The sequence below is a fragment of the Dendrobates tinctorius genome, unplaced genomic scaffold, assembly GCF_039654945.1.
Source record: "Dendrobates tinctorius isolate UK_male_01 unplaced genomic scaffold, ASM3965494v1 ptg000082l, whole genome shotgun sequence".
Taxonomy (NCBI): Eukaryota; Metazoa; Chordata; class Amphibia; order Anura; family Dendrobatidae; genus Dendrobates; species Dendrobates tinctorius.
Window position 1 is genome coordinate 27,321,323 of NW_027361750.1, and position 17,694 is coordinate 27,339,016.

At 44.5% G+C, this 17,694-nt stretch overlaps 1 protein-coding gene across 1 annotated transcript; it reads right to left on the reverse strand.

The window, feature by feature from the left end:
- Positions 1-3,439: 3,439 nt before the first annotated feature.
- MRPL15 (mitochondrial ribosomal protein L15) lies at positions 3,440-16,541 on the reverse strand. Its single transcript, XM_073583987.1, has 5 exons — positions 16,372-16,541; positions 14,012-14,169; positions 8,907-9,072; positions 6,366-6,489; positions 3,440-3,973 (listed from the first exon to the last, which is right to left on the reverse strand). Exons 1-5 carry the CDS (start codon positions 16,474-16,476, stop codon positions 3,636-3,638), a joined length of 891 nt encoding a protein of 296 aa, XP_073440088.1. The 5' UTR covers positions 16,477-16,541; the 3' UTR covers positions 3,440-3,635.
- Positions 16,542-17,694: the final 1,153 nt, after the last annotated feature.

The following is a 17,694-nucleotide window of genomic DNA, read 5'->3' on the forward strand; positions in this document are numbered from 1 at the left end:
TGCTGCTCTGTAATTTATATATTTGTCTTCTCAGGCTCCGCTTCCTTGTTCCCTTTGAATGTTTTTCCTTTCCATGGTTCATCTTATGTTGGTTCCTGCTTGTTCGCTTGGATACTGACGTTTATAGCTCCTTCTGTTTTCAGGTCAAAAATGAATACCTAGTGTCTTGAGAAAGCATACAGTCATTTGTAAAAGTTTGGGCACCCCTATTAATGTTAACCTTTTTTCTTTATAACAATTTTGGTTTTTGCAACAGCTATTTCAGTTTCATATATCTAATAACTGATGGACTCAGTTATATTTCTGGATTCAAATGAGGTTTATTGTACTAACAGAAAATGTGCAATCTGCATTTAAACAAAATTTGACCGGTGCAAAAGTATGGGCACCCTTATCATTTTCTTGATTTGAACACTCCTAACTACTTTTTACTGACTTCCTGAAGCACTAAATTGGTTTTGTAACCTCATTGAGCTTTGAACTTCATAGCCAGGTGTATCAAATCATGAGAAAAGGTATTTAAGGTGGCCACTTGCAAGTAGTTCTCCTATTTGATTCTCCTATGAAGAGTGGCATCATGGGCTCCTCAAAACAACTCTCAAATGATCTGAAAACAAAGATTATTCAACATAGCTTTTCAGGGGAAGGATACAAAAAGTTGTCTCAGAGATTTAACCTGTCAGTTTCCACTGTGAGGAACATAGTAAGGAAATGGAAGAACACAGGTACAGTTCTTGTTAAGCCCAGAAGTGGCAGGCCAAGAAAAATATCAGAAAGGCAGAGAAGAAGAATGGTGAGAACAGTCAAGGACAATCCACAGACCACCTCCAAAGACCTGCAGCATCATCTTGCTGCAGATGGTGTCACTGTGCATCGGTCAACAATACAGCGCATGCATAACGCCTTTTTGTATGACCAAACAACTCAATCTTTGTTTCATCAGTTCACAGGACCTTCTTCCAAAATGTAACTGGCTTGTCCAAATGTGCTTTTGCATACCTCAGGCGACTCTGTTTGTGGCGTGCTTGCAGAAACGGCTTCTTTCGCATCACTCTCCCATACAGCTTCTCCTTGTGCAAAGTGCGCTGTATTGTTGACCGATGCACAGTGACACCATCTGCAGCAAGATGATGCTGCAGGTCTTTGGAGGTGGTCTGTGGATTGTCCTTGACTGTTCTCACCATTATTCTTTTCTGCCTTTCTGATATTTTTCTTGGCCTGCCACTTCTGGGCTTAACAAGAACTGTACCTGTGTTCTTCCATTTCCTTACTATGTTCCTCACAGTGGAAACTGACTGGTTAAATCTCAGACAACTTTTTGTATCCTTCCCCTGAAAAGCTATGTTGAATAATCTTTGTTTTCAGATCATTTGAGAGTTGTTTTGAGGAGCCCATGATGCCACTCTTCATAGGAGAATCAAATAGGAGAACTACTTGCAAGTGGCCACCTTAAATACCTTTTCTCATGATTTGATACACCTGGCTATGAAGTTCAAAGCTCAATGAGGTTACAAAACCAATTTAGTGCTTCAGGAAGTCAGTAAAAAGTAGTTAGGAGTGTTCAAGTCAAGAAAATGATAAGGGTGCCCATACTTTTGCACCGGTCAAATTTTGTTTAAATGCAGATTGCACATTTTCTGTTAGTACAATAAACCTCATTTGAATCCAGAAATATAACTGAGTCCATCAGTTATTAGATATATGAAACTGAAATAGCTGTTGCAAAAACCAAAATTGTTATAAAGAAAAAAGGTTAACATTAATAGGGGTGCCCAAACTTTTACATATGACTGTAGTCCACCGGAGTCACTTAACTTCAATTAGAAAGCGATACTACTATAATTATTTATACCAGTTAACACGGTATAAAAAAATTAAGAATAAAAAAATATGGCTGCACAAACCCAATTTGCATTCTGGACTTGCATAAGTGATCCTGACATCAGATGTTCTTAGAACTCTTTTTAATAAAGGGATAAACCGCGTTTCTCATGTATTTCAAGTTTTATCCCAGATTTAGAAAAGTTATCAACAATTGTACAAAGTTCCAATACGCTCCTGCACATTTCATGCTGGCCATGTTACCACTTAGGCTATGTGCCCACGTTGCAGAAATGCTGTGGAAATTTCAGCAACATTTCCGCAACTCTTGCCGCGGGTAAAACGCATGCGAATTCGCATGCGTTTTCCCGTGAAAAACAAGTGTTTTGCAAGCGTTTTTCGCTTGCGCATTCCAAGCATTGCTTGGAAATGTCATTGACAGATTGGTCACACTCGTTAAGCACAGTGCTTGACAAGTGTGACCAACATTTTACTATTGATGCTGCCTATGCAGCATCAGTAGTAAAAAGCTAGGATGTTAAAAATAAAAAAAAATAAAAAATATTGTTATTCTCACCTTCCGACGGCCCCCGGCATCTTCCGTTCCCAGTAATGCTTTGCACGAAGGACCTGAGATGATGGCACGCTCATGAGAGCGCGACGTCATCGTGTTCATTCGCGCAAAGCATTAGTGGGACCGGAAGATGCCGGGAGCGTGGCGAGAAGGACTTCTGGGGCCGCCGGAGGGTATATCACCATTTTTTTATTCTATTTTTTACAGGATTATAGTACCCAGGGCCTGAATGCGTGCCTTCCACCTGCCTCAGGGAGTTAGACATGTGGTGCACAGCGGACCGCAGATGCCTGCCTCAGGGGCCGCATGCGGCCCGTGTGTGAGACCTCTGCTTTTAATGGAATCTGTCACCTCATTTTTGGCGTAAATCCGAGATGGAAAACCTCTCCCTCCAAACCATCAACCAAACCCGCCTCAGCTATAAAATGGCCAAATGGGGAGTTGGGGGTCTTCGCCTCTAGGTAATTTGACCCTAAACGGGTTGAAAATATTAGTGAAATCGCCCATGATTATTAAAGGGCTATCTATCCGATTCACTAGTTTCATTAAGTTTCCCTAGTGGAACATTCAGGTAAGGAGGCGAAACATATACTACAACGATCAAAATGGAGGATTAGACAACGAGCACCTACAAACCTCCCTTCATCATTCCTGAAAGTATCCATACATTTAAAGGGAATGCTTTTATGCACTATAAGACTAACACCTGTGGAGTAATTGGTATGTAGAGAATGCTAGCTGAACCCCATCTTGTCATAGGTCTCTTGTAACGCTATAATTGCTGGATTAGCCTTTGTTACATATTTGAAAATTGCATGCCGTTTTTAATTGTCCTTCAGACCTCATATTCTAAGAAGAGTTTACTCCCCTCATTTCTTACAATAGAGTTCAGAACTGTAGCATATCAGGTCGGCCATTCCCCTCGCCCCTTCCTATCCTAAACAGTAAGGGATGGCACAGAGAATGCATGGAATGGTTTTGAATGGTAGGACACAAAGAACAAACATTTCATTTTAGAGAAACTGTAGAAATCAAACAAGTGTGTCTGTTTTTTTTAGTGGAAACCATGAGGCTCCAAAATATTTATTTCTAATTGAAATATTGTATTCATAATGTAAAAAAAGAAAAATATAAGAGTGGTAAGTGTCTGCTATGGATCTGTGCCCCCGCTATACATACAGTGCTCGTCGCCTCTTTATTAGAGCCAAGTCTCTCATTAAGGCACAATGTCACAGAACGCCTAGGAGCTGTAGTAAGCGAGTAAGCGCTCATCTGTGGGCTTCAAGATCTTCTTTTCCTTCATGTTCACCACCCAGCCAGGTGCCAGGCCAAAAAAGATCTGGCGGGGGTCCTTACGTGTACATAGCATTTCATAAAGGTCATCTTTGGTAATGTCAGGGAGTATATAGCCATATTTATTAGCAAGATGTTTCCTGGCCTCAATCACTTGAGTTGGATCTGCTAAATAGCCGCGATTTTCTGCATCAGTATAATATTTTACCAAGTCTTCTGGTGGGAGCATCCGTTTGGGAATTGGCTTTCCGCGCATAAAAAACGGGATTGGTTTACACAGAACCTCTAGAAATAGAAAATGGGGGGGAGAAAAAAAGAATACACAGTAAAATTGCAATTATCTGGGATGATATGGAGCACTGGGGTGCGGAATCATCACAGCCTAAACTATGGGAAGCTCGGATAGAAGTCAACTGAAAGCCCTTGTACTGTGCGGCCGAATCAGCCATGCAGCTACATGTCAGCAATCATAGGCCTCAAGGTACAAATATCGGAGCAGGCACTACACACCGCGGAAATCAGGACCCCTCCTCCATATACTGACTTGTGGGGGGTTTCATTGTGACTAGTGTGATTACTTTACCACTGGGTGAATATTTTATAAAGAAAAATAATAGTATATAATTATTTGTAGGTGGTCTCATCACACAGAGAGTCCACCTGCACCGTCCCTATGGGAGAACGCGAGAACATGGTGCATCCAATAATATATAATGGAAATGTGTAAGGCTAGTTTCAAACTAGCGTATGGAGGAGCTGCGGAGGGATGCGGACTTCCTCCATGAAGCTCTGCCCATGGCCACACCTCCTCCGGTCAGCTCCGTCGGCATGCGTACCCTATCTTTAGCATTAGGTACGCAGGCTGTGCCGATGTATGTAGTGCAGCGACCTGCGCCGAATGCAAGGTGTTGCATTTTGGTGCGGTCGTCGCACTGTCAAAACAACACACGCGGAGGCATCCGCATACATCGGCACGGCCTGCGTACCCAATGCTAAAGATAGGGTACGCAGGCCGCATGCCGACGGAGGTGGAGCTGACCGGAGGAGGTGCGGCTGTGGGCAGAGCTTCACGGAGGAAGTCCGCAGACGTCCGCAGCTCCTCCATACACTAGTGTGAAACTAGCCTAAGAAAAACAAGTCATACTGGGAAAAAAGCAACTTTACAACTACACCTCAGCGTGTAATATAGATCTAACCATAAAATGACGGAAGTTACAATTTCCATATAAAAGGAAGACTAATTAAAAAGCTACCATACAGCTAAAATATGGCAGTAAGGTGGCTCAGTGGTTAGCACTGTTTTGAGGCTCGGGTCGTGGGTTCAAATCCCATCAAGGACAACATCTGCAAGGAGTTCGTATGTTATCCCTGTGTTTGTGTGGGTTTTCTTCCCTTCACTCCCACACTCCAGAGACATACTGAGAGTGAATTTAGATTGTGAGCCTCAATGGGGACAGTGATGATGTGAAAGGTGCTGTAGAATTAAAAGGTGCTATATACGGAAGTAAAATAAATGAAATCAAAGACGTTGTGCATTCTGATTATGGAAAATTAACAATAGGCCCATGTGGGTATAAAACTACTCACATACCAGACCCCCTACGTTCCACCAGCACTGCTCGCCGACCTCATGGCATGGGACTGCCACTGATTTGCTGCAGCCTTCACACACCATCAGTTCAAAAAGAAATGTGAATTCTACAGCCGATCAGTGGGCACAGCGGTTACGAGATGTCCCCTGCCACATGAGGAAGTTGGGAGAGAACCAGAATACCGGCCAAAGGCTGTAGTGCCACGCGATAATGGTGATCTGGGAGGGAAGAATAACTTATTTGGTTTTAATACCCACATGTGCCAATTTTTGATTTACATAAAGGTAGTGGAGAAACCCTATAAAAAATGCATTTACTCTTTTTTATTTTACACACAATTCTCTGTGCTGGCCTTCTGTTTACATTTGCTGCAGTTCGTACAGCCTGTGACCACTGCAGCCAATCACTGGCCTGAACTGCACATTTTGGGTGTACTGGATGTAACTACTGCAGCCAAGATAAAGAAGATCAGCATGGAGAATCAGGTATATAGCGGCACTATGGAGGGGAATGAAAGAGGCCAATACATAGTCACCTCTTATAGCTGCAGTGATGCTAGTGTGCAGCCTTTTAGTTACCGTGGACAAAACTCCACTGAAAGGGGACCCATCACCCGATTCATGCTGACCAAGCTGCTGGCAGCAGGAACCACAGCCTGTCTGAACCACTGCAGCCACGTTGATTTTTCTCTAAATGCTCACGGATTTCTGAAAATTAATATAAAGATCTGTAGCCAAAAATGAGACTAGTCCAGCCCTGCCCTACCCATGGCCGGCCTTTCCCCCTCTAGATTGGTAGGTTTCTCACTGTGAGGGAAACCTGTCAATCATTTCTAGCAGTGATGGGAAAAGCCAGCCAGGGGCAGAGAAGGAGCATTTCAGAGAAAATTCTATGTGATTGCAATGGTACAGACAGGCACCTTGGATCAGGTAGGCGCCAGGAGTCCTTTAAATTAATTGATACTGAGTGGATATTAATAAATATTGTAAGTAATAGTGAACTAAGCATCTCGAACATAACTAGGGTGTAAAAAAGAGGGAATTTTCTTTTCCCCAAGACAGAACGCCAATGCACGATCTACTCACCAAGGGTTCGCGGATCGTAAAATCCAGTTGTTATAACACCCCCGTTCTTTTCTACAGCTGCAATTGCCAGCTCTGATGCCCACTGGACTTCAATGTTTATCTTGGCGCTAAACAAGTTCGCCCCCTGGAATGTAACACATGAAGGGTTAGCCACTATCTGATCTGCGCAGTTTGCTCATTACAAGGACATTCCCATGGGTAAGACAGGCCATCACCGACTTCTGTGACTCCACTCATCCTGAAAATGAAGGGGCTGCGGCACTACATCCAAGCGATGTGTGGTCACTGGAAAAAAATGGCACCAGTGTATGGAGTGGTGCCGCTCCTGCCCTCATCAGTGCTCCTTCACATCCGACATCGGCCAGAGCTAAATACAGCCGGCACCCCCAACTCATCGGATATGGATAGCTACCCTGAGGATATCAGAAGCTTGGAAAACATTAGAAGCAGAGATCTCCACAAGTTATGTCTAAAGAGGGTGGACAGTAGATGTGATTGTACTAAGGCAGACAGATCAATCTTGTGCCAGCACATGACATTTTACCGCAAGGACCCACGGTGTACAGAATACACTTGGCAAATGTCTCCACCTTGTGGAGTGACGAACCATTAACTCATTAGGGACGCAGCCATTTTTTGGGTTTTCAGTTTCTCTCTCTTTTTTCAAATAGCCATAACGTTTTGGGTTTTATCGTCTTCGCACTGACCGGCGTGCGAGGGCTTGTAGGTTTGAACGACACCATTCACTTTACCATATAGAGTAAGGGGAAAAATGGCAAAAAAAAATTCCAAGTGCAGTGAAACTGTGAAGGAAAAAAAAGAAAGCCATTCCACCACTGATTTTTTGGGTTCTATTTTTACAGCATTAACCCCTTTAAGACCTATGATGTATATATCTGTCATAGGTCGCCCCTCCCCCTTTAATGCGGGTTCCGGCGTGCTGAGTGCATCTTTCCGCAGCACATGATCTGATCAGCTGTCATGCGCCGCTAACAGCGATCCACCCGCGGCTGTTAACGTATTAAATGCCATTGTCAATCTCTGACGGCAGCATTGACCATGTGGGAGCCGGAAGCGCGTCACAAACCCCATCCGCCACATGATCGCAGGGTGCCGATGGCTTGGCATGACAATAAATAAAATACACATATTTGGTATCGCTGCATTCAGAAATGCCCTATCAAAATATATAAAGAATTAAACCGACTGGTAAACGGCATAACGAAAAAAACACATCAAAATTACTTTTTTTTTGGTTGCCTCAAATGCAATAATAATTTGTATCTGCCCCATAATGGTATTGATGAAAATGTCAGCTCAGGGCGCAAAAAAATAAGCCCCCACCCAGCCCCAGATCAGGAAAAATGGAAAAACTACAAGTCTCGGAACACAGCGTTGCTTTTAGTTTTATTGTCAAACACAAACCTTGGATTTTTTTGTCACCACTTTAATAAAAAAAGAACTTAAACATGTTTGGTATCTGCGAATTCATAATGACCTGGAGAATCATAATTGCAGGTCAGTTTTAGCATTTAACGAACATGGTACAAAAAAACATGCAACTGTGGGATTGCACTTTCTTTTTTTTTGCAATTTTAGCGCACATGGAATTTTTTCCTGTTTTCTAGTACACGACATGGTAAAATTAATGGTGTCATTCAAAAGTACAACTCGTCCCACAAAACACAGGCCTCATAAGGCCTTCTTAACTGAAAATTAAAAAAAGCAAAAAAAAGGAAAATGCCAAGGTGGTGAAGGGATTATGTGTGCAGGAAAATGGAATGAAGAGTCTCCAGGTCAGTATAATTATGGAGATGTCAAACACGTTTATATTTTTTGTTTTGTTTTTTTACTATTTTATGGTCTTTAACAAAAAAAAAAAAACGAGTTTTGCAAAAATCAAAACACTATGTAAGTTCGTAATTGCCGTAATGACACTGACACGGAGATTCATAGTTGGCTTTTTTCATTCCACTTAGCTCCTCCCCACCCCAACATCTTTCAGTACCTTTTTATGATAAAATTAATGGTGACATTCAAAAGTACAACTTCTACTGCAAAAAAAAATACTCGTGACTACAGTATGTCATAGGAAAACTAATGTTCTGACTTTTTAGAGAAGAGGAGGAATAAACAAAAGCATAAAGACTAAAAATTATCTGGTCCTTTAGGGGTTAACAAGTCATGAGAGGAGGTGGCAACAGCTCCTGGTTGGTAGTCTCGCATGTTGAACCCAACGTGATCAGGCCATCATAAGATAGGGCCTAATCTTCATAGGGGGAACTGTCCTGGATATTACAGGAGAGTCCCACAGGTGCGGGCTGAGGCTGCTCCATAGGTCACCATTGTGGTGGGCTGGATCTAGGGGGTAATCCTATTCATACACCGTATCACAGACATTACAGCTCATGACTGACACTCTGCAGACCGCAGATGCCCTCAGTCTTGGTGATGTGGGGTTCAAGCGCACTTAGAGCCAAATACAAGACCCTCAAAATCATTTATTTAGAAAGTAAAAAGTAAAATACAATCGCACTTTACCTCTTCCACAAGCTGGACGCCGTAATCTCTCTTTAGTGGCTGTATGGTAACTCCTCGGGCATTCACCAGTTGTGTCAGGTCAATCGGTTGTGAAGGATCGACCCTCCCAAGATCAATGAGATACTGTAACCTCTTCAAACTCAGCGGGTGATACTGGCGCCGAAAACTAAAAAAATAAATAAAAAATAAAATGCCTGCCAAAACACGTCATCAGTAAAAGGGGTGGTCCGAAATTAATATTGATTTTCATCGTAAATGTCTCCATATTTTAAACATCATAATAGTTTTTCTATTATGGTGCAATTTAAACTTCCCTATCCTTCCCTCTTTCACCTAACAGTTTTATTATTTTAACCACCTATTTCTGTTTTGATGAAGCCTTGTTTGAGAACCCCCAAGTGCATGCTGGGACACTCAAAAGAGTCGCCATCAGGGGACAGAGGCTACAATCCCTGCCTCAGACTTGGTCCCCACCCTGAAATGGAACCTCATCAGTCACCTCCGTTTCAGTGACTGGGCTATTCCCTGCGTCTGTTGTCAATTCCGATGCATCATCACTACGAGCTCCCTTCTTACTGTGCACAAAGTGCGCTCTCTCATCGGCTCAAGTGTGCACTGTCAGTGCGCATTGAAAGGAGATTGTTCTCGTTCACCGGCCGAGCTCCTTGCAATGCGCACTGACAGTGCGCTCTGTTGCCTGCTCTAATTTTGAGCCGGCAAGGGAGCGCACTGTCACTGTGCACCAAGAAGAACATTGAAAAACAAGAAAAAGCTCATACTGAGCATACGTCAGAACTAAATACCGGCACATGCTCAGTAAAGCAGGGACTAGCTCAGCCCCAGAAACAGACGTCACTGATGATGCTTCATTTCAGGCAGGGGCAGAAGCTGTGGAAGTGACTGTAACCTCTGCCACCTGATGATGTCCTGTTTGCTTATCCCAGCAAGCACAGATTCTCAAAGAAACCATCAAAACAGAAGTAAAAAAAAATAAACTGTGTTCCAAATTATTATGCAAAAAGAGTTTAGGAGTGATAAGGTTAGAATTTTTTTGTTTGTCATTTAGACTCATTGATGGTGATGTGTGTCAGGGCTCTTTATATCACTGAAAGCAATTGCAGATACCTGTGCAAATTAGTTTGGCAGGTGTGTCCCAATAAAGGCAAGACTACTTTAGAAGGCTGTTCCACATTATTAAGCAGCCTACATTTTTTGCCAAAATGGGAAAAAAAAGGATGTGTCGGCTGTTGAGAAGCAACAAATTGTGGAGTATTTAGGTGAAGGCATGACTACAATCAACATTGCCAAGACACTTCATCGTGATCATCGCACAATCAAGAAGTATGTAGCTGATTCCCATCACACACGTGTGCGTGCTGATAAGGAAAAATTGAGGACTCTTTCATCAGGCAATTGCGTCAGGTTAAAAGAGCAGCTGCAAAAATGCCTTGTCCTAGCAGCAGACAAGTTTTTGAAGCTGCTGGTGCCTCCAACGTCCCCCGAACAACAAGATGCAGGGTCCTTCAGAGGTTTGCAGCTGTGTGTAAGCCATCCTGCCGACGACCTCTATCCACTGCACACAAGCAGAAACGGCTCCAGTGCGCCAAACGATACATGAAGACTGACTTCCAAACTGTTTTGTTCACCTATGAGTGCCATGCAACGCTCGATGGTCCAGATGGATGGAGTGGAGGATGGCTGGTTGAGGGACACCCCATGAAAACATGGCTAAGGCGCCAACAAGGAGGAAGTGGAGTAATGTTTTGGGCTGGAATCATGGGGAGAGAGATTGTCGGCCCCTTTAGGATCCCTGAAGGGGTAAAGATGAACTCCATAATCTATGTGGAGTTTCTAAAACAGCACTTCCTGCCATGGTTCAAGAGGAAGAACCGTGCTTTCCGCAGCAAGATCATTTTCATGCATGATAATGCACCGACTCATGCTGCTAATAACACATCTGCATCTCTGGCTGCTATGGGCATAAAAGAGGACAAACTTATGGTGTGGCCATCATCTTCCCCTGACCTCAACCCCATTGAGAACCTCTGGAGCATCATCAAAAGGAGTGTCTATGATGGCGGGAGGCAGTTCACAGCTCTGGGAGGGTATTCTGTCCACATGCAAAACAATTGAAGCACAAACCATCCAAAAACTGACAAATTCAATGGACGAGAGAGTTCAGAAGCTTCTTTCGAACAAGGGGTCCTATGTGCAAATGTAACATCACCTAGAATAAAGTTTTGACTTGAAAACTGTTTGATTTCATTTTGTAATAAGCTGATAATGCTTATAATTTCACAATTGACCATTTTTTTGTTCAAAATAAAAAAGGTTGAAAACTCTGCTGTGCATAATAATTTGGGACATGCATTTTGAGTGTTTCTTATTTTTAAAAATATACTGTTTTCATAGGCAGTTTGTAATTGCAATGTTTTTGAACAAACTGCCTATGAAAACTGTATATTTTTTAAAAAGAAACACTCAAAATGCATGTCCCAAATTATTATGCACAGCAGAGTTTTCAACCTTTTTATTTTGAACCAAAAATGGTCAATTGTGAAATGATAAGCATTATCAGCTTATTACAAAATGAAATCAAACAGTTTTCAAGTCAAAACTTTATTCTAGGTGATGTTACATTTGCACATAGGACCCCTTGTTGGAAAGAAGCTTCTGAACTCTCTCGTCCATTGAATTTGTCAGTTTTTGGATGGTTTGTGCTTCAATTGTGTTGCATGTGGACAGAATACCCTCCCAGAGCTGTTGCTTAGATGTGAACTGCCTCCCGCCATCATAGACACTCCTTTTGATGATGCTCCAGAGGTTCTCAATGGGGTTGAGGTCAGGGGAAGATGGTGGCCACTCCATAAGTTTGTCCTCTTTTATGCCCATAGCAGCCAGAGATGCAGATGTGTTATTTGCAGCATGAGACGGTACATTATCATGCATGAAAATGATCTTGCTGCGGAAAGCACGGTTCTTCCTCTTGAACCATGGCAGGAAGTGCCGTTTTAGAAACTCCACATAGATCATGGAGTTCATCTTTACCCCTTCAGGGATCCTAAAGGGGCCGACAATCTCTCTCCCCAAGATTCCAGCCCAAAACATTACTCCACCTCCTCCTTGTTGCCGCCTTAGCCATGTTTTCATGGGGTGTCCATCAACCAGCCATCCTCCACTCCATCCATCTGGACCATCGAGCGTTGCACGGCACTCATCGGCGAACAAAACAGTTTGGAAGTCAGTCTTCATGTATCGTTTGGCCCACTGGAGCCGTTTCTGCTTGGGTGCAGTGGATAGAAGTGGTCGACAGGATGGCTTACGCACAGCTGCAAACCTCTGAAGGGGACGTTGGAGGCACCAGCAGCTTCAAAAACTTGTCTGCTGCTAGGACAAGGCATTTTTGCAGCTGCTCTTTTAACCTGACGCAATTGCCTGTTGGAAAGAGTCCTCAATTTTTCCTTATCAGCATGCACACGTGTGTGCTGGGAATCAGCTACATACTTCTTGATTGTGCGATGATCACGATGAAGTGTCTTGGCAATGTTGATTGTAGTCATGCCTTGACCTAAATACTCCACAATTTGTGGCTTCTCAGCAGCCGACACATCCTTTTTCTTTCCCATTTTGGCAAAAAATGTAGGCTGCTTAATAATGTGGAACAGCCTTCTTAAGTAGTCTTGCCTTTATTTGGACACAGCTGCCAAACTAATGTGCACAGGTATCTGCAATTGCTTTCAGTGATATAAAGAGCCCTGACACACATCACCATCAATGAGTTTAAATGGCAAACAAAAAAATTCTAACCTTATCACTCCTAAACTCTTTTTGCATAATAATTTGGAACTCAGTGTATACTAGAATATTAGATGACTGGAAAATAACAATGACTGCAATTCATATAGGTAATTTAGAGAAAATAGGAGGAAATATTTTTTGCATAATAATTTAGAACACAGTGTAATAAGAAAAAGAGAAGAAAGCGTATGAACTTTTTCACTAAACCATATTAGAAAAACTAGTCTATATTTGTTTCGGAGCACCCCTTTAAAGGGGTTGTTCAGGATTTATTTATTCTTAGAGAAGGGTGAAAATAGTCGACTGTTTTATCATCTACGCACCAAAGCATTTCACCTGGTCCTTTGTGTAGCTGTTACAATCATGTGTTGCACATCCATGAGACCGCTGCAGCCAATCGCTGGCCTCAAGGGTAATACATATACACAAGACCACGGGTCAGCATGTGTAACGCATGATCACAGAGACAAAGTAAGATCAGACCATTGGAAAGTGGGAGAAATTAAGAAGTAACGTGTTTTTTATTCCAAAACAAACCTCGCTGCAAAAAGGAGATATTAGGCTAGTTTCACACTAGCGTTTATTCGACGCAGCGCACGGCGCCACTAAGCCCCGCCCCCTGCCCGCCCCATCCGGTCATCGCCGCCTACTATCGCACATGGACGCTTGCGATCTGCGCACCCTATCTTTAGCATAGGGTGCGCAGATCGTGCGCTAGTAGGATTTTGGCGTGCGCTGCGCACTTTTGAAGGTGCGCCGTGCGCGCCGAAATGCAACATGCTGCGTTTGGCGCGCACGGGCGCACCTTCAAAAGTGCGCAGCCCACGCCAAAATCCTACTAGCGCACGATCTGCGCACCCTATGCTAAAGATAGGGTGCACAGATCGCAAGCGTCCATGTGTGATAATAGGCGGCGATGACCGGATGGGGCAAGCAGGGGGCGGGGCTTAGCGGCGCCGTGCGCTGCGTCGAATAGACGCTAGTGTGAAACTAGCCTCAGACAAACAGTGCCAACGTTACTCGAGGGTTCTCGCCTAAGGGGACACTGACAAAGTCTATGCCGAGATTCAACATAATGTACAAGTCATCCCGGCAATACTATCTTTTATGCTGCAATCTTATAGATTTAGGATAACCTTGGCAATCCTGGCGGGGAACCTTCCCCTTGAGGTACGCCCCACCATAGGCACTAGGAAGCCCCAATATATGACCTCTCCCAACTACCATACAGTAAGGTATATACATACCTGTCCACGGGCTCTAAGGATGCCCAATTGTGGCAACTTCTAGAATCGGTTTGTACTGACCTGTGTCCCTCATTGAATCCATATTTAGGGATGACCAGGTAAAAGGGCGTCTGACCTCCTTCAAATCCTAAGCGCGGACGGTTACCCCTTTGTGTCTCGCCTTTATGGCCCCTGCCACTTCTATTTCCTCCATGTTGGCCACGGCCTCGTTTTTTTTCCTACAATAGAAGAAAATATCGTCTAGTCAGCATGCACCTGATTCCAGCAGTGCACAGTGTCAGGAGTACAGGGTCTCACCCACAGTGATGGAGCGTCACAGCAAGACCCTGCACAGCGGCCACTATGGAGACTGTGTGCAGGAAAGTGGAGAGGCAGCCACGAGTGAGTGCCGCATTGTCATCCATGTGTCGGCCGTGCGTCAGTCTTTACATCAGTATAGGAACTAATAAATGACACGTACAGTTTCCAGTGTGAAAAATTGTAATGCGTCCATGAAATACGCCTGCCACATGGACGGTAACGTGCATGTGATTGCTTACAGCACCACTCCAGCGGGTTTTTTTGGAGAGGTGTCACTAATCTAAGTTCCCTGCCCCCGGTCTCGGTTGTGACCTCCAGTGTTTGCGAGACGATCCGGAAATCACAACTCATCGTAAGTGTATTGGAGCCAGAATGAGGGTCTCAGACTGACGCCGAGCTTGTGACCGTTACCTCCGGCTTCAGACGAGAGCTGCAGATCAGAGCGGCTCTGGGAAGAGCTGAAGACGGCGGCAGGGAACTTGGCATAGTGGCACCGCTCCAGTGCTGAAATTAAACACACTCTGGAGTGGCGCTGAGCACCCACTGACTTATAGAGGGCGAGTCTGTGCCGGGCTGCAGATCACAGCAGCACAGGCTGACCATCGATCCGTGTGTACAGACCTTCACGGGAATGGTCACATGGACTCGCGGTGGTCGGTGCGCTGTCCGTATGTTACCCGTTTTGTTTGTTCGAATCAGCCCTAAGGATACGATGAATATTTTGAGCCAAGAAAAACCCATTAACTACTTCATGACTGGGTTATTCTCCATTTTTGTGCTACTTTTTCCCCCCTCCCCTTCTTCCAAGAGCCATAACTTTTTATTTTTCCGTCCTCATAGCCGTACAAGGGCTTGATTTTTTGAGGGATAAGTTGTAGTTTTGATTGACACCAGCCATTTTACTATGAAATGTGCAGAAAAGAGGCATTTCTCAGTACAGGGTGGGCCATTTATATGGATACACCTAAATAAAATGGGAATGGTTGGTGATATCAACTTTCTGTTTGTGGCACATTAGTATATGGGAGGGGGGGAACTTTTCAAGATGGGTGGTGACCATGGCGGCCATTTTGAAGTCGACCCACCCAGGCGTATCCATATAAATGGCCCACCCTGTACATTATACCAGTAGTGAAATAAGACAATTTTGCCATTTTGTTTTTGGGAGTTCATCAATAAATCCGAGCCAGGACCCAATCCCTCAGGTCAGAGGACGGCAACACCAAACTCACAAGGGTCAGTCACAGACACAACCACACTGGGGGTTTCTAAATACAGGACTCTACAAGAAACCAAGGTTTGCTTCGTGCCCCCAATTCTGGGTCCTGTGGTGGGCTTGGTCTTCGCTGGTTTCCTCACGTCCAGCTGGGGTCTGATACTTCTGTCCTTCGTTTTATTGGGAAATGCAGCATCCAAAACATGACAACAGATTTTTTGTATTCTTTTAGTTTGCACTTTCCCCTCCTGGGGTAAATATCTACATGTTTCCTTAGTTTGTTGGGCTTTTTTTTTTCTTTACAATTTGCTAATTCCATTTAGTTTAAGGTGGTGAATGTAGCTTTATTTTATGTGTTGTAAAAGTCATTTTAATGTTTTTATTCCAGTTTTCATTAGTCCCCTGGCTCTAATGGCGGCAGATCCTCTAAGGTGCGGACTCTGCAGCAGAGCCGCCATCCGAGTGGGCTCGGATCATGCACGGTGGATGCCGCCAAGGGGATAACATCTGAATTCTGTCTGATTGGACTCACACCAGCATCACAATGGAGGAGCAGCGGCCCAAAATCTCCTCTGTCATAGAGACCAGAACGATGGAGGGTCCAAGCGCCAACTATGAAGAGAAGCACTCAGCCCTTGGATTAGGTCCCGCCCCCTGGACTCTACGACGGACTTTAAAGGGCGGTTACACTTCTGGCTTATTCACTGCCCTGTGACTCCATAGGTGGCAAGGGAAGGGCTTAGGAGCCCATATAGTCACGTGTGCTCGGGGGTCACATACTTATGCTCCTAACATGCGCTGATCAGCAGTGATCCCTATGGAGGCGGCAGCCGCCGGTTCTCAGTGCCAGTCCTCCTGCAGAAGAATGGCGGCCGCGCACCTCTGACACCCGTATCCCTCTTACCCTATGCCTGGCCCCAGGATTAGGCCTCAGATTGGCCAGCGACACCCGCGGGAGGCTTTTCAGCAGCTCCCCCGCTTTCTTGCCGCTGCTGCCGGAGGCCGCCATGTCAACATGCTGAAGGACAGGGGAGGTTAGAACCACGTGACGTCCGGGGACCTATGAAAGAGGCTGTTTGTAGTCAACGCTTTACCGCATTGACGTGAAAATGACGCGCGGGGAATCCGCCATGTTTGTTTAGGGCAGCAGTCCTGGAATCCCTTTAGCCAGTGATATATGGGACACATCCGACACAAGCATAACATCAGAGCCGGTGACGGTGACAGAGCGTCCTTCATGTGTTTCTATGCGCATAGACTAGTAACATGGTTTACACAGAACTGTGGTTATATGAGAGAGGGGCGCTCCACTCACCCACTGCTCAGTGCAGCTGGAGTGTTGCAGGACCAGGCTTTGGGCCCCCTGTAATGCAACCAACATTCATAGCTTCAGGAAAGATAGTGATAAGGTTACCAGATATCAAATCTGCCCATATAACGCATCAATCACGTGTCATCTGCGGAAAGAAAAAGCAGCCATGTCACAGATGGCATATGAGACGCGTCCGTGCTGAGGATCAAAAATGTATCCGTGTCGTATTTTTTTCTCTAAGGCCGGGGTCACACAAACCTGCGCAAAATACGGTCCATAGTTTACAGGCGTAATACGGATGAATGGCCCCTAAACAGTGCTCCGTATGTCATCCGTAATCAAGGTGTGGTCGCGTATTTTGCACATGTAAGCATCTGTATGTAATCCGTATGGCATCCGTATGGTGAGATTTTCGCGCAGGCTTGCAAAATGGACATATAATGGAGCCCTACGACAGGGTTTCTAACAGAAACCAAAGAATAGATATAGACACATAGAATGCATATATATATATATATATATTCTCTATGTGTCTATGTCTATTCTTTCATTTCTTTATTAAACCTGTCAGTGTGATTTTACTGTATCGTGCACTGAATTGCCGGCTTTGCTAAAAGACACCGGGTGCGTATTTCTCGCAAGTCACATGTGTGGTCCGTGTGTAATCCGTATTTTTTGCGCACCCATAGACTTGCATTGGCGTACTACGGCCGTAGTACGCGGACAATCGCAGTATGCTGCGATTGGCACGTGCCGTAGAATACGGATGAGAAATATACGGCTGGTGCGAGGGACCCCATAGAGAATCATTGGTCCGTGTGTAATGCGTGCTTTTAGCGCCTCTCACTCGGCCGTATTCCTCGCCAGTGTGACCCCGGCCTAACAGTCGTGCTTGTGGTTCACAACGCGACTCCA